This window comes from Pogona vitticeps, chromosome 6, assembly GCF_051106095.1.
Source record: "Pogona vitticeps strain Pit_001003342236 chromosome 6, PviZW2.1, whole genome shotgun sequence".
Lineage (NCBI taxonomy): Eukaryota > Metazoa > Chordata > Lepidosauria > Squamata > Agamidae > Pogona > Pogona vitticeps.
Genome location: NC_135788.1, coordinates 3,891,966 through 3,911,798, shown reverse-complemented (window position 1 = coordinate 3,911,798; position 19,833 = coordinate 3,891,966). Strand labels below are relative to the sequence as shown.

General features: G+C 48.0%; 1 protein-coding gene across 1 annotated transcript; it reads right to left on the bottom strand.

The window, feature by feature from the left end:
• Positions 1–629: 629 nt before the first annotated feature.
• HHATL (hedgehog acyltransferase like) lies at positions 630–16,794 on the bottom strand. Its single transcript, XM_020815743.3, has 12 exons — positions 16,535–16,794; positions 13,523–13,682; positions 12,283–12,350; positions 11,434–11,547; positions 9,995–10,189; positions 7,282–7,491; positions 5,129–5,300; positions 4,174–4,318; positions 3,552–3,587; positions 3,131–3,332; positions 2,418–2,559; positions 630–952 (listed from the first exon to the last, which is right to left on the bottom strand). Exons 2-12 carry the CDS (start codon positions 13,626–13,628, stop codon positions 825–827), a joined length of 1,518 nt encoding a protein of 505 aa, XP_020671402.3. The 5' UTR covers positions 13,629–13,682; positions 16,535–16,794; the 3' UTR covers positions 630–824.
• Positions 16,795–19,833: the final 3,039 nt, after the last annotated feature.

The following is a 19,833-nucleotide window of genomic DNA, read 5'->3' as shown; positions in this document are numbered from 1 at the left end:
TGCATAAGGTTGATGATGTCATCATGTGAGGCGATGACAGATGAATAGAGCAGGACCCCTGTATCTGTGGAGCAACCGGTTCCAAGCCCCCTCCCACAGATACCAAAAAGTGCAGATAATTGCAAATCCTATCCATAGCATGGTTTATGTCTCCCTCTAGTTGCCACCTCTGGTAAATAGCCTTGTGCAAATACATATTTCTGTGTGTGTTTTTTTCCTCTTTTAATATTTTTAATAATTTCAGACTGTGAATAAGTAAAACTGTGGATAGAGATTCCATGAATACGGGGGTCCTACTGTATCTGACTGCTCCGGGGGCCATTTCTAAACTGGAATGATTTCCTTGCAGAACTGCAGTGGCCCAGAAATTAGTAGCACTGCGGTCAATTAAATATCTGAAGCATGGTAGCAAGGGAAGAGTGTTTTGTATAGACATTTCCGGTCATTGCCAGTAGTTTTTTTTAAAATTGCATTTCTTGGACATTTTCTAGCCCTGTTGCAAAAAAATAATAATAATAACATGATGATTTTCCGTTTGGCTTGAGGGAAGGTGGAAGGCTCAGCGCCAGAACATCCTGGGCCCAGCCCCTGATTTCCATCATAACTCTAGGAGCACATACCTTCAAGTCTTATAGAAAATACTCTTTTATTTCAACTGGAAAAGGATTGTCTTGTACAAGGGAATTTATACACGGCTATGGCGTGGCTTCTCGGCCGGCAGCCTATGGGGCTCAAGGCGGAGAGGTTGGGTTCTCTGGCTTCGTGGGGATGGGAGGCCGTGGGGCACGGTGGGGCGGGCGCCCCTTTGGAAAGCGGGTTCTCCTTTACTCTGCCTTTTCCTTGTCTCGCTTCTCCTCTTCTTGTTGTATGGCCAGCACGCGTTCCCTCTCCTTGATCAGCTGCACCCCGCAGTAAGTGATGAACCAGATGGAGATAGTGCTGAGGGGGAAACCTGAGAATGAAGACAGAGGGAGGAAGCGATCAGCCGGGGTCTGAAGAGGGACGTTTCGGAGCTGGTGGACCCGTTCAGACAAACTCTGTCCGCTGAGACGCAGGAAGAACGTCAGAAACCGTGCTAGGTAAACCACAATTAGAGCCGAAAGCCCAGAGAGCTTTTGAGAAAGGGGACTGAGGCAGTCCTTCGGGTTTGCAATAAATCTTAACTCTAATTAATTTGACAACTACAATTAATCTGGACTACAGCCACCAGGGATATGGTCCAGAGTTCAAATTTTGCCCCTGGGCAGCTTTAGAGATGCTGCTATTATTTTTCAAACCTCTGTTTGTAATACACCATCGGCCAGCCCTAGAGGGTTGTTGTACGCTTATCCCTTGAATGGCGTGGATCTGAGCGGCATGGTGTTGGCGATACACTTTTTTTCAATCAACCAATCAATATTTCAATAAATAAATTAGAAAATCAATACTGTGCTGCTCTTCATCTCCTGGAAATTGCCTGAGAGAGGTGGGTCTCGGGCTTGCCCTAGAGCCCTGTCTGGTTGGCAGTGTGGGAGCCCCCTGGTCTGATGGTGGGAGTCTGGCTGGCCCCCCTCTCCTGTCATGGTGGCTCCACATGGCAGCCAGGGAGGGTCCTGGGGCATGCTGGGAGGTTGATGTCAGTCCAGGGAGTGTGTGTGTTTGTGTGCGAATCAACCCTTTGTTGATTCACAAAGAGTCGATTCAACAACTGAATCAACTCTTTGTGCTTTGTAGTTATGGGGGGAGGCATAAGATTTATAGACAGATTTTGAACTACATGGGGGTCCGGCACCCTTAACCCAGCGTTGCTGAAGGAAGACGCGTTCTGTGAATATTCAGACTATTTTAAATTGTTTTAAGCTGTACCCCGGGACTCTGTCTACCCTAAGATTTCTCAACATAGAGTGGGATAGAAATATTTCAATAGAGCAAAATAATTCGGTATGTAATTGATCTGAGAAAAAATCTCGTAAAGAGCCAAGGATATAGCAGGGGTTATTGACAGGAAGGGAAACAGAGAGGAGATGAGAAGTCAAGGAGGCAACGGGCATTGAATTTCACTTATTGATTCCAAATAACTAGGCCAGCTGTTAGCCGAAGGTTCTCCAGGGGGACCGGAATTTAAGGAGATTAACAGGCGTGGCCATTGTGAAGACCATTTCTAGCCATCTAAGCTGTATGGATACTTGGCTACAGAGCCAGAAGCCAGGAGTTTGATTCTGCCCTGTGTCTCTTGGAACATAAAGCTAGTCTTGGGACATAAAGCCAGTCTTTGCAGCCTCCGGCAAATGACGAGGTTCAAGAGTACCCTGACAAGAGGGAACGGTAAGCCACCTCTGTATGTAGGAGCCCTGTCATCAGTCGGAATGGAGTCAACTGTATGGAATAATAATAATAATTATTAGAGGGGATGGGCCACTCAACTGGGGAAGCCATACCTGTCAGGAGAATTCTCTCGGCAACCAGAAGAGCAAAATCCAGACTGTTGAGGGCGAGGATGTTGTACAGGACGATGGCCCAGAAATTTGCTGCCCCAAAGAAGCCTCTGATCCGTCGAGACATGGCCTCTGACATCGTCGCCTGTTAAGAGAAGATCCGGAATACGATCAAGAACGAACGGGGAATTTCTCACGCCTGGCATCTTTGCTCGGTCCCTGGACTTAGAGAGTAAGTTCTAAAGCAGGAGAGGAGAGAGGATCGCTCTGACCAAATTGAGAACCCCCAAAACGACTGCAAAAAGTCAGGGTCAAGGCAACAGATGAGCACTTACTCCCAAAGCAGGCAACACAACAGGATTGCCTGGGAAACAAAACTCATCATCAGACCTATGCAACAGACGCCTTACCCTTACCTCACATCACAGCCTTGTCAGCATCATCCCATGAAACAGTACAAAAAGAGAAGCATCATCAGATTCCATCATCACCTTGATAACCAGACATGTGACATGTGAAACATGACTTTGACCCAACTCCGGGAGGTGGTGGAAGACAGGGGGGCTTGGGGTGCTCTGGTCCGTGGGGTCACGAAGAGTTGGACACAACTCAACAACTAAACAACAACAAATAACCTCCGGACCAGTCTCAAGGGAAGCCTCGTACACAGAGAGAGCTGTAGAAGGCCAAGAAGGCATGAAGGATGAGGGTCTTACCTCAATGTTGGCGAAGGGCTTCAGCTGAAAGAACAGCTGCACCCACAACTCGAAATTGAGGCCGAAGCAGTTGCAGATGGACCAGATGTAAACGATCTCACTAGGGCCCAGCCAGAGGGTGGTGACGACGAACGTGGAGACGGTGGCCACCAGCTCCTTCAAAATGTGGTCGTGGTTTCCTCCAAGATAATCGTAGACGTACCTAGGAAACCGAAATGAAACCAGCGGTGTCACCAGAATGACTCGGGAGGTCCCTTGCTCCAAGGAAAATGTGGAAACTCAAGGGAGGCGAACTTCTTTCTTCCCTCACAGACTACTAATGGTGTGAGGGTGGGGTGGGGGGTTTGGGGTCCCAATAAATAAAAGTCTCCCACGGAACACAAGACATGGAAAGCAGAGCATCGAAATAAGTAAAACTTACTTGCAAAGCCAGTCGTTAATCCCTCTGTCAAAGTGCCTGCAGGAAAAAAGAGAGCAAAAATAAGGAAAATCAGAAGCATTTAATCAATTAATTCAGGGTGGGCCATGTGCACCCCTTAGGGCATTTGGAAAGCCTACAAAGCAGTCCCAAACTTCTCCCCATTTTAAAAGTTTAAGAATTTTGCTTTTAAAAAGTTTAGCTTTAGTCCTAAATTTACAAGACAACTCTTCCTCAAACCGGTCCAGTGCTCTGAAAAGGACCTTCAAAGTTCCGACCAAAAGCCAGAGAGGATTGATTCATCCGAGCCACATGGGAGTCATCTGATTTTCCTACTACTGTACTCCATAACCTTCTCTTCTGGCTTTAGAGCAGTGGTGCCCAACCTTGGCCCTCCAGATGTTCTTAGACTACAGCTCCCAGAAGCCTTCACCTCCACCTCTGCTGGCCATGATTTCTGGGAGTTGAAGTCCAAGAACATCTGGAGGGCCAAGGTTGGGGACCACTGCTTTAGAGCTTCCCACCCGGGGGCTATTCCTCCCCCTCAAGGAGTCAGCTCATGATGGGAGAAAACTTCCAGTCCATTTCGCCAACTTTGCCGGCAAAGGTATTGAGGGAGACTCACGTTTCTGCAAAAACGTAGAGCATGGTGATACACTTGGGGGGCTGAGGCGGGTCCAGGTGATCCAGCCTGGCAATGGTGTTGATGACCCCAAACATCACAGCAGCTTTTACCCAGTCGTACACCAGGTTGGAGTATGCCAGGCCAGCTGTGGAAGAAAAGATGAATGAAGAAGACTGCCAATGGTGGGTTTTGTGGGTCCAGGGACAGAAGATCATGGGGTCCACATCGGGTGGTGGTCAGGTGGCCAGCTTAAACCTTGAGCGAATCGGGTTCAAGTCCCCCATCAACCCATGGAATTCAGTAGGCGACAATGGGAGAATCACTCAACTCTCAGGTGTGGGGTGGGCATAAAAGTGGATAAGAATAGTGGCATGGGAAGACACTGGTGGAGATCTTTGTCACGCACCAGAGCGTGGCAATCCAGGGTTAGCCAAAGACGTTCCTCTGCCTAAAGGCCAAACGGCATCTCCGTAAGAGCAGAAGGCAATCCACCTGGTATAGAATTGTATTTTGGCACTAGTCACGATCCATGACAACAGCAAAAGGTGAGCAAGTGTGGATAGATGATCTCTGGGTACTTTGCAAATGACCATCATCAGGAACTCCCACTCTTGATGGTTATAACAACTGCAGTAAAAAGTTTTCCTGCTCTCTTCTAAATTAGGATGCTGAGACAGAAGAAAAGGGAGTAGGAAAACCAGGAATGGATTCTCGGGTGACTGGATTGGGAGACTGAAAACAACTCCTTGGACTGGGCATGCAGCTAGAAGTGCCCTAGTTTCTTATTTCTAAGAGGATGTCCACACACCATCGTTGGCACTGTTTTGTACCTGGCTCTGACGGACAGGTCTTCACTTTCTAGCAAAGAAAGAAAAGTAGACCCTGTAAGGGTGAAGTCCGTTGACCTCTGCTTCACAGCACCAAAGAGCATCGGACGGGAGGTGAGCTTATTTACCTAATGCCCAGTCGGAGAGGTGGCTCACAAACTTCATGTCCGAAGGGAGGGTGAGGATGTAGAAGAAATGGAAAAAGATGTCCACCACCACAATGGCCACAAGATGGATGAGAGCATGGACGTGGATGTGCCACATCTCATAATCTTTCCGCCGCAGCTCACTGATGTGTACCTGTGGCCAAGGGGGTATATGGGAGGTGTGCGCAGGGAGAAGATGAAGAGAAACAGACAGCGCATGAGTGGCAAATGAGGCGCATGAGAAAACAGCATCAACTGCATGCAGTGGAGCCCTGTTTAGCCACGCCTTCAAGTACATGAAGCTGGCTGGATAACTCAGTGGTTTAGGTCTCTGGCTGCGGAGTTCGATTCCCCCCCATCTGTGCCTCCTGTAAAGAGAGCCAGCCTTAATAGCCTTGGGCAAGCTACCCAGTCTCAGATGTGTTTCTGGAATGTAAATGAAATTTAAGTACCATATTTTTCCATTTATAAGACGACCCAATGTATAAGACCCCCCTTTTCTAGCCCCAAATTAGAAAAAGCAGGGCTCAAAGGGATCCCTTTTTGCTAAGCCCCGTGCCTTGGCAACAGGCAAGGAAAGCTGCTGTCAAAGTGACTGCCGCTTTTCTTTGCCTTTTGAGAAGGCACGTTTAGCAGAAAGGAAGAGAGCAACGTCTCCCCTTCCTTTTTGCTAAGCCTCGTGTGCCCTTGCCTTTTGAGAAGTCACGGAGCACAGCAAAACGGAAGAGAGTAACATCTCCCCTTTCTTTTTGCTAAGCCCTGCACACCCTTGCCTTTTGAGAAGGCATGGAGCTCAGCAAAATGGAAGAAAGCAACGTTTCCCCTTCCTTTTTGCTAAGCCCCGTGTGCCCTTGCCTTTTGAGAAGTCACGGAGCTCAGCAAAACGGAAGAGAGTAACGTCTCCCCTTCCTTTTTGCTAAGCCCCGCATGCCCTTGCCTTTTGAGAAGGCACAGAGCTTAGCAGAAAGGAAGGGAGCAACGCCTCCCCTTTTTGCTAAGCCCCATGCCTTCGCAAAAGGCAGTGATAAAGAGCTGCCTTTCGTGTATAAAACAACCCTCCAATTTTTTCTCAAATTATTTAAGGGAAAAGTGTCATTTGATATACGGAAAAATACGGTACTCTCTACCTCGAAAACTCTGAAGAGGGTCAGAATTGTCTTGACGGGACATGATTATTATAAAGTGCATGAAGCCAACATGAATTGAAAGGAGGGAGTGTGATGATCCCACCTAACTCATTTGTGTCTTTCGCTGTAGAAACACATTGTTTGAGGAGTGGGGGCATGTTTAACCTCTCGATGTGAGCCAAACCCCCAACTTTTGGAGTGAGGGTTGGCTCTCCTAGAGAGGCCACCACATAGCCACCAGCCTCTCTCTTTTCAGGAAGTTGCATTTCCAATATTCAAAGTGGAGGAGGGGGGCTGAGCGATTCTGTATTTAAATGGGATTTGCCTCTCCCGTCAATGTTTGTGAGTGTGGCCCACTTTAAAGTCCTGGTTCCCAATCTTGGGTCCCAGATGTTCTTTAAAACTCCCAGAATTCTTCATCACCAGCTGTGCTGGCCAGGATTTCTGAGAGTTGCAGTCCAAGAACACCTGAGTGACCCAAGGTTGGGAACCACTGCTTTAAAGCAAAATTGAATAGGGCTGGTTTCATCGAACACGTGGGGTGGGTGGGATGTCTGTCCCTACTGATCACAGCCATCAGACACACCTGTCCTTCCTTGGTTGCCACCTCATTCACATGTGTTTAGACACCGCATTAATAACAACAATGGGGAATTCTGGCTTACTCTCCCAAACGGGTGGATTTTGTAGAGGTAAGTGCGAGGGACAAAGCAGCAAGATTTTCAAGGGCACCCTAGGAGGAGAACCCATTTAAGAGAAGCAGCATAACTCAATTTCACATGCAGCTCAACATCTGGATGTATTTGTAAGGTGTTAGGATCCTCCACTCTTTGGGTACAACACCACTGCGGGCATCAAGAATCAGGCAATATTTTGCTTTTGGTGGTGCAGGTTTTCACGTAAGCATGGCTATCCATGTCCCTCTGCAGAGGGGGCGGGGTGGGTGCATGCATGCACAGCCAATCCCAAGCGACAGCAAATTGGGCACATGCGCTGAAGGTGTCCCACCTGGTCATGGAATCGGTCAAAGGTCATGACGGGTCCGAAGAAGAAGAAGGGGAGGTAGAAGTTGTATTTCAGCAGGGCGAAGACCGAAAAGTTCCCTTCTTTCCGCTCACAGTTCTCCAGGGTGAAACTCATGGCACGCATGACGCTGAAGCCGGCTCCTCCGTAAAAGAGAACATCTTGAAGATCAAAAGTTCCTGTTACAAACCCATTCTGGACAAAAGAGAATAGTTACACGTATGCCGAGGAGAAGAGGCTGTTTCAGAGTCTCATCCATTACAGGGGGAGCCCTTCAACCGGTCTTCCACACTAGACCCAAACTTGGGAATATTACTTTTTTGGACTTCATTTCCCAAAATCCGCACCTAGCACAGGCATCTGAAATCAGTTGCCACCATAGACACGTTTCCCATGGCCAATGCATGGCTCTTGTGTAAGGAATGGGAGGCAACTAACTTACAGTACTGTGCCTCTAGTGAAACCCTGGTTGGGAGCATATATATGATCCTTCAACAATACATTTTTAGAATCATAGAATCATAGAACTATTGAGTTGGAAGGGGCCTCTAAGGCCATCAAGTCCAACCCCCTGCCCAAGGCAGGAATCCAAGTCAAAGCAGAGCAGAGAGAGGGTGCTCCAATTTTCTCTTGAAGGCTTCCACTGGTGGAGCGCTCACCACCTCCTGAAGTCATTGGTTCCGTTATCGTACTGCTCTAACAGTTAAGAAGTTTTTCCTGATATTCAGCCAAAATCTGGCTACCTGTAACTTGAGCCCATGATGACGTGTCCTGCACTCTGGGATGATCTAGAACACATCCTGCCCCTCCTATGTAGGACTATATTTCAAGTTTTGGAAAAGTGCTGTCATATCTCCCCTCAGCCTTCTTTTCCTCTGTCCTGTGTGAATCCAAAGAACCACAGCCATCCATCAGCTGCTATCTTTCTACTGAGGCACTTTCCACTGGCTCCTATAATTTCTGATATTATGGGAAATCTAGCTCCTTTTCATGAAATTGTTTCCTTCTGGTTGCTTCCCAGAGCATGGTCAGGTTCCTATATTAAGACTCTAACCCCTGGAATTTTGGCAGCCGTGCTGGCTGGAACATTCCGGGATGGACAGTCTAAAAACGGAACTATCCTCATCTCCATCTAAGAGTGAAGCAGTTGAGAAACAGCCCATGACTCAAACTAGGTGACACAATTAGCACATCGTTAAGAGCAGAGCAGAACTCCCTGAAGGGATTGCACCAGCATACGCTTGCAGCATTCTGTATTTTGTGAATCAGCTCCTTTTTGCATTGGGATGAGTGATGGCCACAAGATCATGGACCTCTTTTGCAAGACCATGCATGCTTTGAAGGAATCTTGTGTCTGGGGGGAAAACATTGTAGTAGGAAGTAATCATTCAGCCGTAAGTAAGGGGAAGAGGAAAGCCCAGGGATTGCTCCAAATCAGGGTGCAACACTGCTGACAAATAATGAGGGACATACTCTGGGAATGGGATGGTTTGATTCACATTATTTTCCACAGGCTACATGACATAAGCTGGCCGGATAGCTCAGTGGTTTAGGTCTCTCCCTGCAGAATCAGAGGTTGAGGATTTGATAGAAATAGCGTCAGCCTGTGCAGCCTTGGGCAAGCTGCACATTTCCAGGGCACCCCCAGAAAAAGGGATCCGTAAACCACTTCTGAGTATTCTCTGTCTAGAACATCCTGGAAAGGCGTACCATAAATCAGAATTGACTTAATGGCACACAATTATTATAGGTGACATAAAAGTCATTGCAAAACAACCTGGAGCATTTCCTCATCAAATCCATATTTTTCCCCTCTGCTGCTGGGGCTTCTGCTTTTTTGGAATTGAATGCATATGCATTAGTTTGTGATCACTTGAGCTGTTGTGGAAAGATTTGTAGCTGCTGTATTTCAAGCCATTCTAGATAGCTACAGCAGCAATGAGAGAGGCAGGGCACCAGGGAAACTGACTGCCACTTGAAGCCTCTCCTCCCCATACTGGTGCCTAGGACTGCCTTTGCCATCCCTTCTCTTCCCATCCCATTTCTTTCTTTTTCTTTTAAAAGATGCTAATCTAGTCCTCTGTCTAGGTGACAGAAGGGGGGAAAAAAGAAAGAGGAGAGATCACTGGAGAGAAGTTGTTTATGTAAATCTGCTCTAACCATGACTCCTGAAAATCTGGATGGCCTGAGCAGAGCTACCGTAACAAGCTGGAAACGAGGCTGGAGTGAAAACTTCCTCCTGTCTCTCTGCTGATTCTTTGCACTCTCTCTCTCTTTTTCTCTCTCTCTCCTGTCCTAGCACTAGGACAGGAACCCTTTAGAAGAAGATAAAAAAAAGGTATGAGAGAGAAACAGAATGGAAAGAGGGAAATCAGCAGACCCAGACACCAGGTATGGAGAGCAGAGGATTCAAATGATTAACAAGCTGCAAACAAGGCTTAGTTCCTCCCCTCTCTTTGCTGACCTTTGTGTGGCTGGCTGATGTGAATTAAACCCGGGGAAACCCAATTTCCTGTGCGCAACTGCACAATGGCTTAATTTGCATGTTTCCCATGTCACAACCTCAGTCCTCATCACCAACACTACACAGTTCTTCCAAGAACTGCTCTCTTGCCTCCCATTTCGGCCTCGACGGTCCACACCAGTTTTGGCCTTACGAGCTCAGAAAAACCACACCTCCGGCTGCACCCGGACCTACCTGCCAGGTGCTGAAGGGCTCCACTTTGAATGAAGCCAGGCTGCACAGGCCAGCGAGGAAGCAAAGCCATTTCTGCTTAGTCAGCGCGATCGTGTACATTGCCAGGCAGTGGGACAAGACGATCAGCAAGTAAGTGCTTCCCATGGTGACCAACACGGTCCCCATCCCGTACGCCATGTACATCGCAGACCTGTGCTGGGTGAGTAAAAGACAGGAGAGAACATTTCAACACTTTGTGAACTCTGTGTTTGATCCTCCTGGGTTCCACATGGCCGGATCCATCTCCTGAGCCCTTCTTCCTGTCCTCTCACGACCCTGGCTATACAAACGCTCAGTACAATTCTTCCGATGACAAAAAGACAATAACCAAGCAAACCCATCAGCGATTTGCTTGAGAATGAGAAGAACACACCGACATGTCTGTAGAAACTTACATGCCTAATGTACACATGACATTTCAGTCCAGTATGATAAATGCAGGACCTTGCTTTGCATGTTGCAAATTGGCTTAATTGGTTCTTTTTTTTCTTCCCTTTTTTTTGGGTGATTGCATGCCTGAAAAGAAAACCAGGCAAAAACAAAAGAGAAATAATAAAAATGAAGAAGACAAAAATGTTGTGGCACGTGTATTTTAATGTGAGCTTTTGTGGACAACTCCACTTCCGCAGACATAAGAATGGGACTACATGGCAAATATTTCTACATGGCCCCAAACTGGAGACTGTATTTGGGCACATGTTGTTGACCTGGCAATCCAACCCCCTGCTCAAGGCAGGAATCCAAATCACTAAGAGTTTACACATGTTCACTTTGGCTGCGCTGACCTTCTCTCTGCAATATACAAAGCTGCAATCTAAATCACGAAAACTTTGGTGCAACTTAATCCACTGTCAGCAGATGGCAGTGCTGGATTTGCGGAAGGCTCAAAGGTGGCCTTCCACCTTGCCAACAAAAGTAGGCATAGTCAAAGCTATGGTTTTTCCTGTAGCGATGTATGGAAGTGAGAGCTGGACCATAAAGAAGGCTGACCACCGAACAATTGATGCTTTTGAATTGTGGTGCTGGAGGAGGCTCTTGAGAGTCCCCGGGACTGCAAGGAGAACAAACCTATCTGTTCTGAAGGAAATCCACCCTGAGTGCTCACTGGAAGGACAGATCCTGAAGTTGAGGCTCCAATACTTTGGCCATCTCATGAGAAGAGAAGACTCCCTGGAAAAGACCCTGATGTTGGGAAAATGTGAAGGCAAGAGGAGAGAAGGGGATGACAGAGGACGAGATGGATGGACAGGGTCATTAAAGCGACCAACATGAATTTGATCCAAGTCCGGGAGGCAATGGAAGAGAGGAGGGCCTGGCGTGCTCTGGTCCATGGGGTCACGAAGGGTTGGACATGACTTAACAACTACACACCAACAACAACAAAGGTGGCAGTGGGTTACCTGGGGTGCTGTCATGGAGCAGATCTTGGCAAAGAGGACGTGACCAGAAAGGGCAAAGATGATGAAGTTCCTAAAAGATGTAAACCACATGGCCCACTCAAAGTCAGCCGCATCCTGCAAGAAGAGAACCATTACTAGTAAGAACACTGAATTTTACACTCACTGTTCAAAGCCTTTTTTCCCTGTGTATCTCCTGGACGTCCACTCTAGACTGTGTTCCTGTTCATTTGAGGAGCTGCTTAAATAGCTATCAGAGAGGGATAGGAACACCTCTAGCCCTGGGGCTTCGGAGGGAGACGCTATGTGCAAAAGGTCAATAAAAAGGTTCAAAGTTGTGGACAAATTAACTGCCAGAGAGGTTTTTCTTCCCCAAGTAATGCATTAGCATTAGTAGTTACATTTCAAAAACCAAGCGCTGGTCATTATTTTGATAGCAATGCATTAGCAATGCACAATTTAGTTACTTTTGATGGTGCTTTCAACCATCTCTTTAGAGATAACAGTTGGCCCAAAATCCCACCAGATCAAATGCACAACATTTTCCAAGAGAGAAGAAGTTCACTGATTGCACTCCAGAAAAGCGATGAAACAGCCAAGTGTTACATCGCTTTTCAAAGGTGAGAGCTACCATAACTCAGTGGGTTGGAGGGTCCGGCTGTGGAGTGAGATGATTCAGGGAAGTGGGCTTGGAAAGTTGGCTGTTTCTCAGTGTAATTTCTCCTCTAGGTAGTGAAAAAATTATTTCTCTCCAGCCCTATTGTGAAATATACTTTTTGCCTGTGTGTTCAGCTTGGGGCCCTTTAGGCAGGGTTGGGTGAAAGAATTCCCAAGAAACCAGAAATGGTTTACCATTTTCCTGCCGAAGTAATGCCATCCGGGTTTTATGTTTTCACGGAAGGCCTTTCGGTTCATGCTCTCTGAAAGAAAAACATACATTGCTTTGTGATAACTTTAAGGAAAGCAACCTCGTTTCTTAGCAGCGAAATGGTATCTTGGAGTTTCTGCAACCTCGCATGCTGACTTTAGCAGGTTTGGTTGGAAGGGACCTTTTCTGGGCTGGGCTAACTGTCAATCTTTCCAGCACTAACCAATTGTTCCTTTTGGAATTCAAAGAGGGCCCGCCTCTCTGCTCAGTGCCTTTCCCCCTCTCATCAGTAGTCTATTGAGGTCTGCTGCCAGAAGCAGTCACTCATGTGAATTTGCTGTTTGCTCTGTTCAATTGTAAATAATGAAACCCTTTAATCTTTCCAAGACTAATGTCTCAGAGTGAAATTTTGAGACTGTAAGTGCCAGTTAATGAGAAAAATGGACTAATTTTGGGGGAAAATGAAACTATTTTGCTCTGTGAATCCCTGCAGTTCTGCTGCACAGCTAGAGGAATTTAACCAAAGATTCAAAACTTTGCAACATGATATGCATTTAATTAATGCAGTTAATTTCCATACCCATCTCATCTGAGCTGGATTGGAGGCACAGGGAGGCAAATATATATAGCAAAGTTACAACATATATTGCTATGTTCTCAATCTACGTGTGGTGAAGTTATCCATCACACTACATGTCCCAGTATCCGCCAGCTAGCATGAAAATTCTGGGAGTTCCTGTGCAAAAAAAGAGTAAAAATTTGCAAGGTAGGTGTTATAATCGCACAAACCATCTGGATTGGTTTGAATTGACAGAGGAAGGCAAGCTATGAAGAAGCTGCACAGATACATAGAGTGCCATGTTAGCACTCGCCACTGGGAAACTGCTGGCTCGTTGCTCCGCTGAATGGGCATTGGGCACTTCAAAGCTCTGCCTCCTCCAGCAGTAGCCCCGCTCAGAGGAAGCAGCCTGGCTTCCCGGCCCCGCCTCCTCGAGCACCTGCTTCTGAGTGGGCCCCTGTTGGAGGAGGCGGGGCTTTGAAGCGCCCAACGCCTGTTCAGCGGATCAACGAACTGGCACGAACTGGCAGTTCGGGCCCACCTCTATTTGCAAGAACGATCATTTTAGGAAGTGGAAGTGTGAAAACCACCTCCTTCCCTTTGTTGGCATCCCGGCTCCCTCAAAGCACCACTGTCATCTCCTTGGATCGGGTTGAAGCGCTTACCTTGAGACGTTTCAAAGATTTCCTGCCCACTGTAAGCAATGGCACACGACACGACCAGTGCATAGAGCACCAGCTCGTAAGAAGGCAATGCTGCTTTCACACCCATGTTGGAGGGTCACTTCCACAGGAATTGTCCCTGTGGGGATCTGGAACGATTGGGCTATGGGCGAGAGAAAGAAGAAGGGGGAAATAGGTCAGTGTTTTATTAGGCTGTAAGTTAAAGCGGACGGGGATCGTTCAAATGATATAGTCCACACAACCATAGAGAAGCCCATTGGGCTACAGATCTGAAAATTCCACAGTCCGAGCCTGGTGCATATGCATGAGCTGGCTGGATAGCTCAGTGGTGTTAAGGCTCTGGCTACAGAGCCTGAGGTTGGGAGTTCAATTCCCCACTGGGTCTCCTGCGATTAGAGCCAGCCTGTGTAACCTTGTGCCAGCTGCACAGTCCCAGGACACTCCCAGAAAAAGGGAACGGCAAACAATTTTGGAGTCTCCACCTGGAAAACCCTGGAAAAGGTCACCATAAATCAAAAATGACATGGCACGTGTTTATTAAAATAGGCATAACAGACAGATAACAAGAGGCGACCCTTTTAACACCACTGCATTCTCATGCTAGGGAAAGCTTTCTCTGCTAGGTTTCCGCCTGTTAAAAAAACTGATACAGAATGGACTTATTCAGCATGTTCCTAACTACTATCCTGACCTATCTGATGCTCCCTTCCTCTTTTTCTAGTGTGTACGAAATAAGCAATTTCACATCTCAACAGCCTGAACAAGAAGATGGTTCCCAATCTTACTCCCAACTATCATGAGCATTCTGCCCACAAGGCAGCGTACAAACGCCCAGCCCTGCACTCCCAGAAACTGTCTCTTTGCTATCACCTGGCCCCAAGTAAGCATGGCTGTTATCTTCCTGCCAGAAACATGCCCACAAAGTTTACAGGCTGCATCTCCCTCAAAGCCTTAGGTTGATAGAGAGCTACTGAAGATGCCACTTATCGGGATAGGTCATGTATTCTTCCTGCTTTTGTGTCACTTAAATGCAGAATATACTTGAATTTCTGTCCACAGCACCCCTATTCTCTCTTAAGAAATCATCACCTTTACAAGAAGGGGATCACAAATCTTTCAAAATGATTGAAGAAACCCCTTATATTATCCTTGTGGGGGGATCTTTAAAGCAAATCTTATCAATTGAATCTTTTTCTTTTCCTTTGCTTTAGTAGAATACTGCTAAATTGCATCTTTTCTCCTGATGGCAGCTGACAACAGGCTGGCTTTTCTCCCTGGAGACACAGTGGGGAATTGAACTCAGAACCTCTGACTCTGCAGCCATGAACTATCCAGTCAGCTCTGCTTCCCTAGGAGTTTCTTTAAAAAGGAAAGTGAATCTACATTGCACTCGCATAAATTATTCCATTTTAAACTGCCGTAAGTTGCATCCTTTCGAATCCTGGTATCTGTAGGTTGGTGAAGGACAGAATTCTCTGCTGTAATTCAGGATAGACTGCAATTGAAGCCACTAGTTGAGAATGTTCAACTCCTCGGCAAATCTGTGTGCTTCTTTTTATGAACCACGGGAAGGGTTATATTGTTTGGACTCCATTTCCCAGAATCCTCCAGCCAACGCAATGATGCCACCTTGGGGGGTCTTTGGAAGAGTCGTGGCAGTGTTTGTTGGGAGATTTGGAGAAACTGAATTAGGGAAAAAAAGCGAAATCTTTTGCAAACTCTGGTTTTTACAGTTACACTTTTGCAGTCATATTGTGGATCATGACCAATGATGTTTAGTAGAATAATAGCATAATGAAGTTGGAAGGGGGTCTCTAAGGTCATCGAGTTCACCCCCCTGCTCAAGGCAGGAATCCAAATCAAAGCAGATCAGACAGACGGTGGTCCGGTTTTCTCTTGAAGGCCTCCAGCGTTGGAACACTCACCATCTCTAGAGGCCAATGGTTCCGTTGTCGTACTACTCTAACAGATGAAAAGTGTTTTCTGATATTCAGCCTAAATCTGGTGTCCGATCACTTGAGCCCATCGTTGCGTGTCCTGCACGCTGGGATGATCGAGGACAGATCCTGCCCCACCTCTGTAGGATTACCATTCAAGTATTTGATAAGTGCTCTCCCATCTCCCCCCTCAGTCTTTGTTTCTCAGTAAAAGCCGAGGACAGCAATTAGCCACACAAAGTTTTATATTCCCTCGTCTCTGTGTTTAATCCCAGGGCCTCTGTCAATGCAAAAAGAAACCTTTTTCCGTCCTGGAAGAGACCAGGACCTCCTGCATGAATGTGACTCAGTGAAACCTCGCTCCATCCTCCCTTTACGGTACCGAATGCTTTTAAGAGTTCTATTGAGGATGATGAGGGCTGGAGACAGTGAATGGAGCGAAAGACACAAATAGCATTATTTGCCACCGGAGCTGGTGCGAGGCAGGGGAGAAGAGAGAAGGGAAGGCCAACGAACTGCAAACCGGCCGCTGGCCGTTCCAATTTTAGATCAGCAACTGCTCTCTCTGCAGCCTGCACTGCAATGTGATAGCGCAGGCAGGCTGGCAGACCTTTCCCTGGGACAATATTCTTTGATGCGGGAGACGCATTAAAGCGACAGTCCTGTCAGGGAATAGGTCTGTCGCTTTATGCCGCTCTTTCATGCAATCACCCTTCTCTTGCCTCGGATCTTTTCCTCTTGCCGGTGATGTGCCGGAGTTGCGCCGGCGAGACCGACTTCTGCATGGAGGCAGGATGCCATCCCCGGAGGGAGACCAGCGGTGCCGTGGCACTTTCCCGAACCAGAAATTCACTTTCTTCATGCCACCTCAAGGCAGGTCCTTTTTAAAACTCCCTTTTTATGCCAGCCGCTTGCTCCACTCCGGCAGGGTGGGTGCAGGAAGAACATGCCGGCCGAATAAAGCATGCACTAGGGCAAAGTTAGCGTGATTTCTCTACTCACTCCCACCCACCCTGCAAATGCACTTCCTGGCAGCATGCAGTTCTCTCTCACTGACCTTGAGAAGCAGTTGGCAGAATTTGAGGGGCGGAGGGGGGGCTCAGCTCAGTGAATAGAGGGTCGTTTGGGGTGGAGTGGAAAACCACCCTGTGATGTTGTCTCTCTCTTTCTGAGAGTCCAAAGTTGAGAAGGACATCAAGAAATGAGAACTTCTCCTTTCATGGAAAGCGCCCCCGATCCTGTGGCGTTGAAAGGAACGTGTGGCCCGGTGGGTTCTCCCTGAGGCGAGCTGAGCCCGAAGGTGGCCGGTGGCCGGCTGCAGAGGTTTTATTTTGGAGCCCTGCTGCAGAGAGGAGGGCTGGCCTGGCAGCTGCCAGTCAAACTGGCTGCTGAGGATGGGTCAGAGAACTGGCAGCAGTGGGAGCCTCTCGAGTTCATTCGGGGCAACATGGGAGAGGAAGGGCTGCAGTGGGTCCAGAGGCATCGGCTGCCCCAAAGCCACCCTGCTGACAGCCTGGATATCAGTTCCCTCGTAGTGCCGCTATTTACTTCGCCCTCCGGCTCCTTCGGTTTCTGGGTCATCAGTATTCAATGGCTCTCCGGGAAACCGGGGGCCGTCGCTGCCCAATGCTGGAGGATTCCTCAGAGGGAATAAATCAGAATCAACTGACACTGGGGCTAAATGGGCAGTAAAGAGGAAGCGTGGGCTTCTTTCCCAAAGTCCTGCCGCAGCACTGGTGGCCTCGCCAGAACTTGACCAGAGGTGGCCGGCAACGATGAATCGGCTGCTCCTCTCCTGGCCCGCCACCCGGTCGTAAGAGACATGGATCTAGTCCAGGGTTGGTGAAGGAGGGGAGGAGAGGGAGAAGAGTGAAGCTGATGCATCATCTTTTTCTGCTTGGGAGCTTTTGAAGCGAGGGTGGCCATCTGAAATGCAGAACTGGGCCGAGGCAGCTCATGGACCACTGCCAGGCGGGTTCAATGAAACCAAGGAGAAGCCTCTCTTTCTCTTTCTCTCTCTCTCTCTCTCACACACACACACACTTGTGTCCACAAGCTGGCTGCGAGGTGGTGGTTTCTTACTCCTTTCAGCAGGACTTCCAGCCTGCAGGCCAAATTGGCACCATGGAGTTTCCCCATCATTTTTTAAAAAACTCTTATCTCCAATCAGCGATCGGAGATAAGAGTGCATCCGAAGCTGCAGCAAAAAACAGAAGCATGTTTAGGACTTGCATATTTATTTTCACCTAAGATTTCACAGGTCACAGACAAGATCTGCTTCTTCTGCGCCTGAAGAGCGTAATCCAGAAAAGCTCACGCAGAACGACATTCGTCGTTTTCAGAGGTCACACAGCGGCTTCTGGGTTTGGTTTTGTTCCAGTGGTTGCTGAAACAGGAAGTGTGGTTGTCTCTCCAAAAAAAATGTCTCAGGCTTGGGAAGGTTCTCTTGTGAAATGCAATCTAGTGCTCGAACCTTTAGCAAGTTTGGCATGGGAGGGAAACTCTGGTTTGTACACTTGAGATGATTTTGCAATCGTGAAGCTAAATGCGCTGGGGTAAATTCATGTGATTTATATCTGGCTCTTCTTGCTTCTGCTTTGGCACCATGCAACATTTGAGCCTGTTCCTACATATTGGAATTTGGCTCCAGACCCCAAAAGGGTTCCCCACCAGGGTCTTTTCAAGTCTGTTGAGAAGGGGAGGGAGTTTCGGCAGGTGGGAACCTGTCACCCAGAGGTGAAGAATAATTCACCCACCAGCTCAGGAGCCCATTTCACACCACTGACAGGACAGGACAAGCATACATTGCTTATGCTGCATATGACAGACCAGATCTTAAGATCCAGAGTGAGCCCAAGGAGTTTTGCTGCCTGAGGCAGAGTCCAAGACAAGGTCCCATTCCAGACACAGAAGCCAACCAGACCAGAAACTGGACCTTATTCTGGCGATGCGGGCAACAGGTGGACCTAACAGGCCCAAAGCGAACTGCTGGGCATCCACCCGTCTGGTTGTTCCTGGCCCTGCAGGATTTGCTACCTGAAATGTCTGCTTCTTTTGGCATAGTAAAGAGGGCTGATCTTGGAGCTGGGCTAGTTTTTGCCGTCGTTAGGCATTTGGGACAAAACACAGAGAGCAAAAAAAGATGGCCAAAGACAGTCTTGCCTTCATCTCATTTATGTTGATTTCCTCCCACCAAAGGCCGATCAAATGTGAGGCACTTTGAGAGTCTCCGTCCATTCTTGTAGCTTCTTCACCTACCAGAAAGTGACCGCTGGACACCCCTGCAACCAGATCATAGTAACGGGGAAGTGACAACGGACGTAATGGACAAACCCACAGCTTCTTAGGAGGGGAACTGCCTTCCCCGACTGAGCATGCCTCCAGCCACCTTGGACTACAATGCCTATCTGCCCCAATAACATTGAATGAGAATGATGGGAGATGTAGTGCCACCAACGTTCCCCTCTAATTTTCAGCCCCCCTCTCATGTCTCCACCCACATCCCATGTGCATGACTCCCTCCCCCCCCCCGGCACGGGGTTCATTTGTGACCGGAACGAAAGGGGTCAGACATGATCGCTGTGGGTATGAGAAGGGCACCTTAGGGAGACCCTTGAGTGCAACACATCTGAAAGGCTGGAGGCGTTGGAGAACCGAAATGTTGCTTTGTGGAAATAATAGCCACGGGTGTGACAACAGAGAACTTTGTCTCAAGGTGATGCAAACGTCTCTGGACCACACCCTGGCCTTCAATTTGCTGCCACAGCTCACACAGAAATGTTTAATTATCCCAGGAAGGCGCGTTTCAAGTGTGCATAAATCACACAACTCCTCTTCTTTTTCATCCTTCCGGGCTATGCTTACACAACCCTTTCACTGACATTCAACTCCCTTCTTCTGGGGGCAGCCCTGCGACCATTGTGCAGCTGCCCCAAGGCCACCCAGGTTGGCTCTTCTCCCAAGAGGCACAAGTGGGGAATCGAACTCTTAACTCCTCACAGCCAGACACCTAAACCCCTGAACCATCCAGCTAGCTATAGAAGTCTGAATAAATACTGAAAGGTACAGAGGTGCTGGAGGAGGCTTTCGAGAGTCCCCTGGACTGCAAGGAGAACAAACCTATCCATTCTGAAGGAAATCAACCCTGAGTGCTCACTGGAAGGGCAGATCCTGAAGCTGAGGCTCCAGTACTTTGGCCATCTCATGAGAAGAGAAGACTCCCTGGAAAAGACCCTGATGTTAGGAAAGTGTGAGGGCAAGAGGAGGAGAAGGGGACGACAGAGGGCGAGATGGTTGGACAGGGTCACTTAAGCGACCGACATGAATTTGACCCAACTCCTGGAGGCAGTGGAAGAC

Excerpts from the sequence above, each read along its gene's own strand:
- HHATL (XM_020815743.3), bottom strand. The coding sequence starts at position 13,628 with ATGGGTGTGAAAGCAGCATTGCCTTCTTACGAGCTGGTGCTCTATGCA. Across the intron at positions 3,588-4,173 it reads CTCTACGTTTTTGCAGAAAC|GCACTTTGACAGAGGGATTA; the intron begins GTGAGTCTCCCT and ends TTTTTCCTGCAG. Across the intron at positions 2,560-3,130 it reads AGCCCTTCGCCAACATTGAG|GCGACGATGTCAGAGGCCAT; the intron begins GTAAGACCCTCA and ends TTCTCTTAACAG.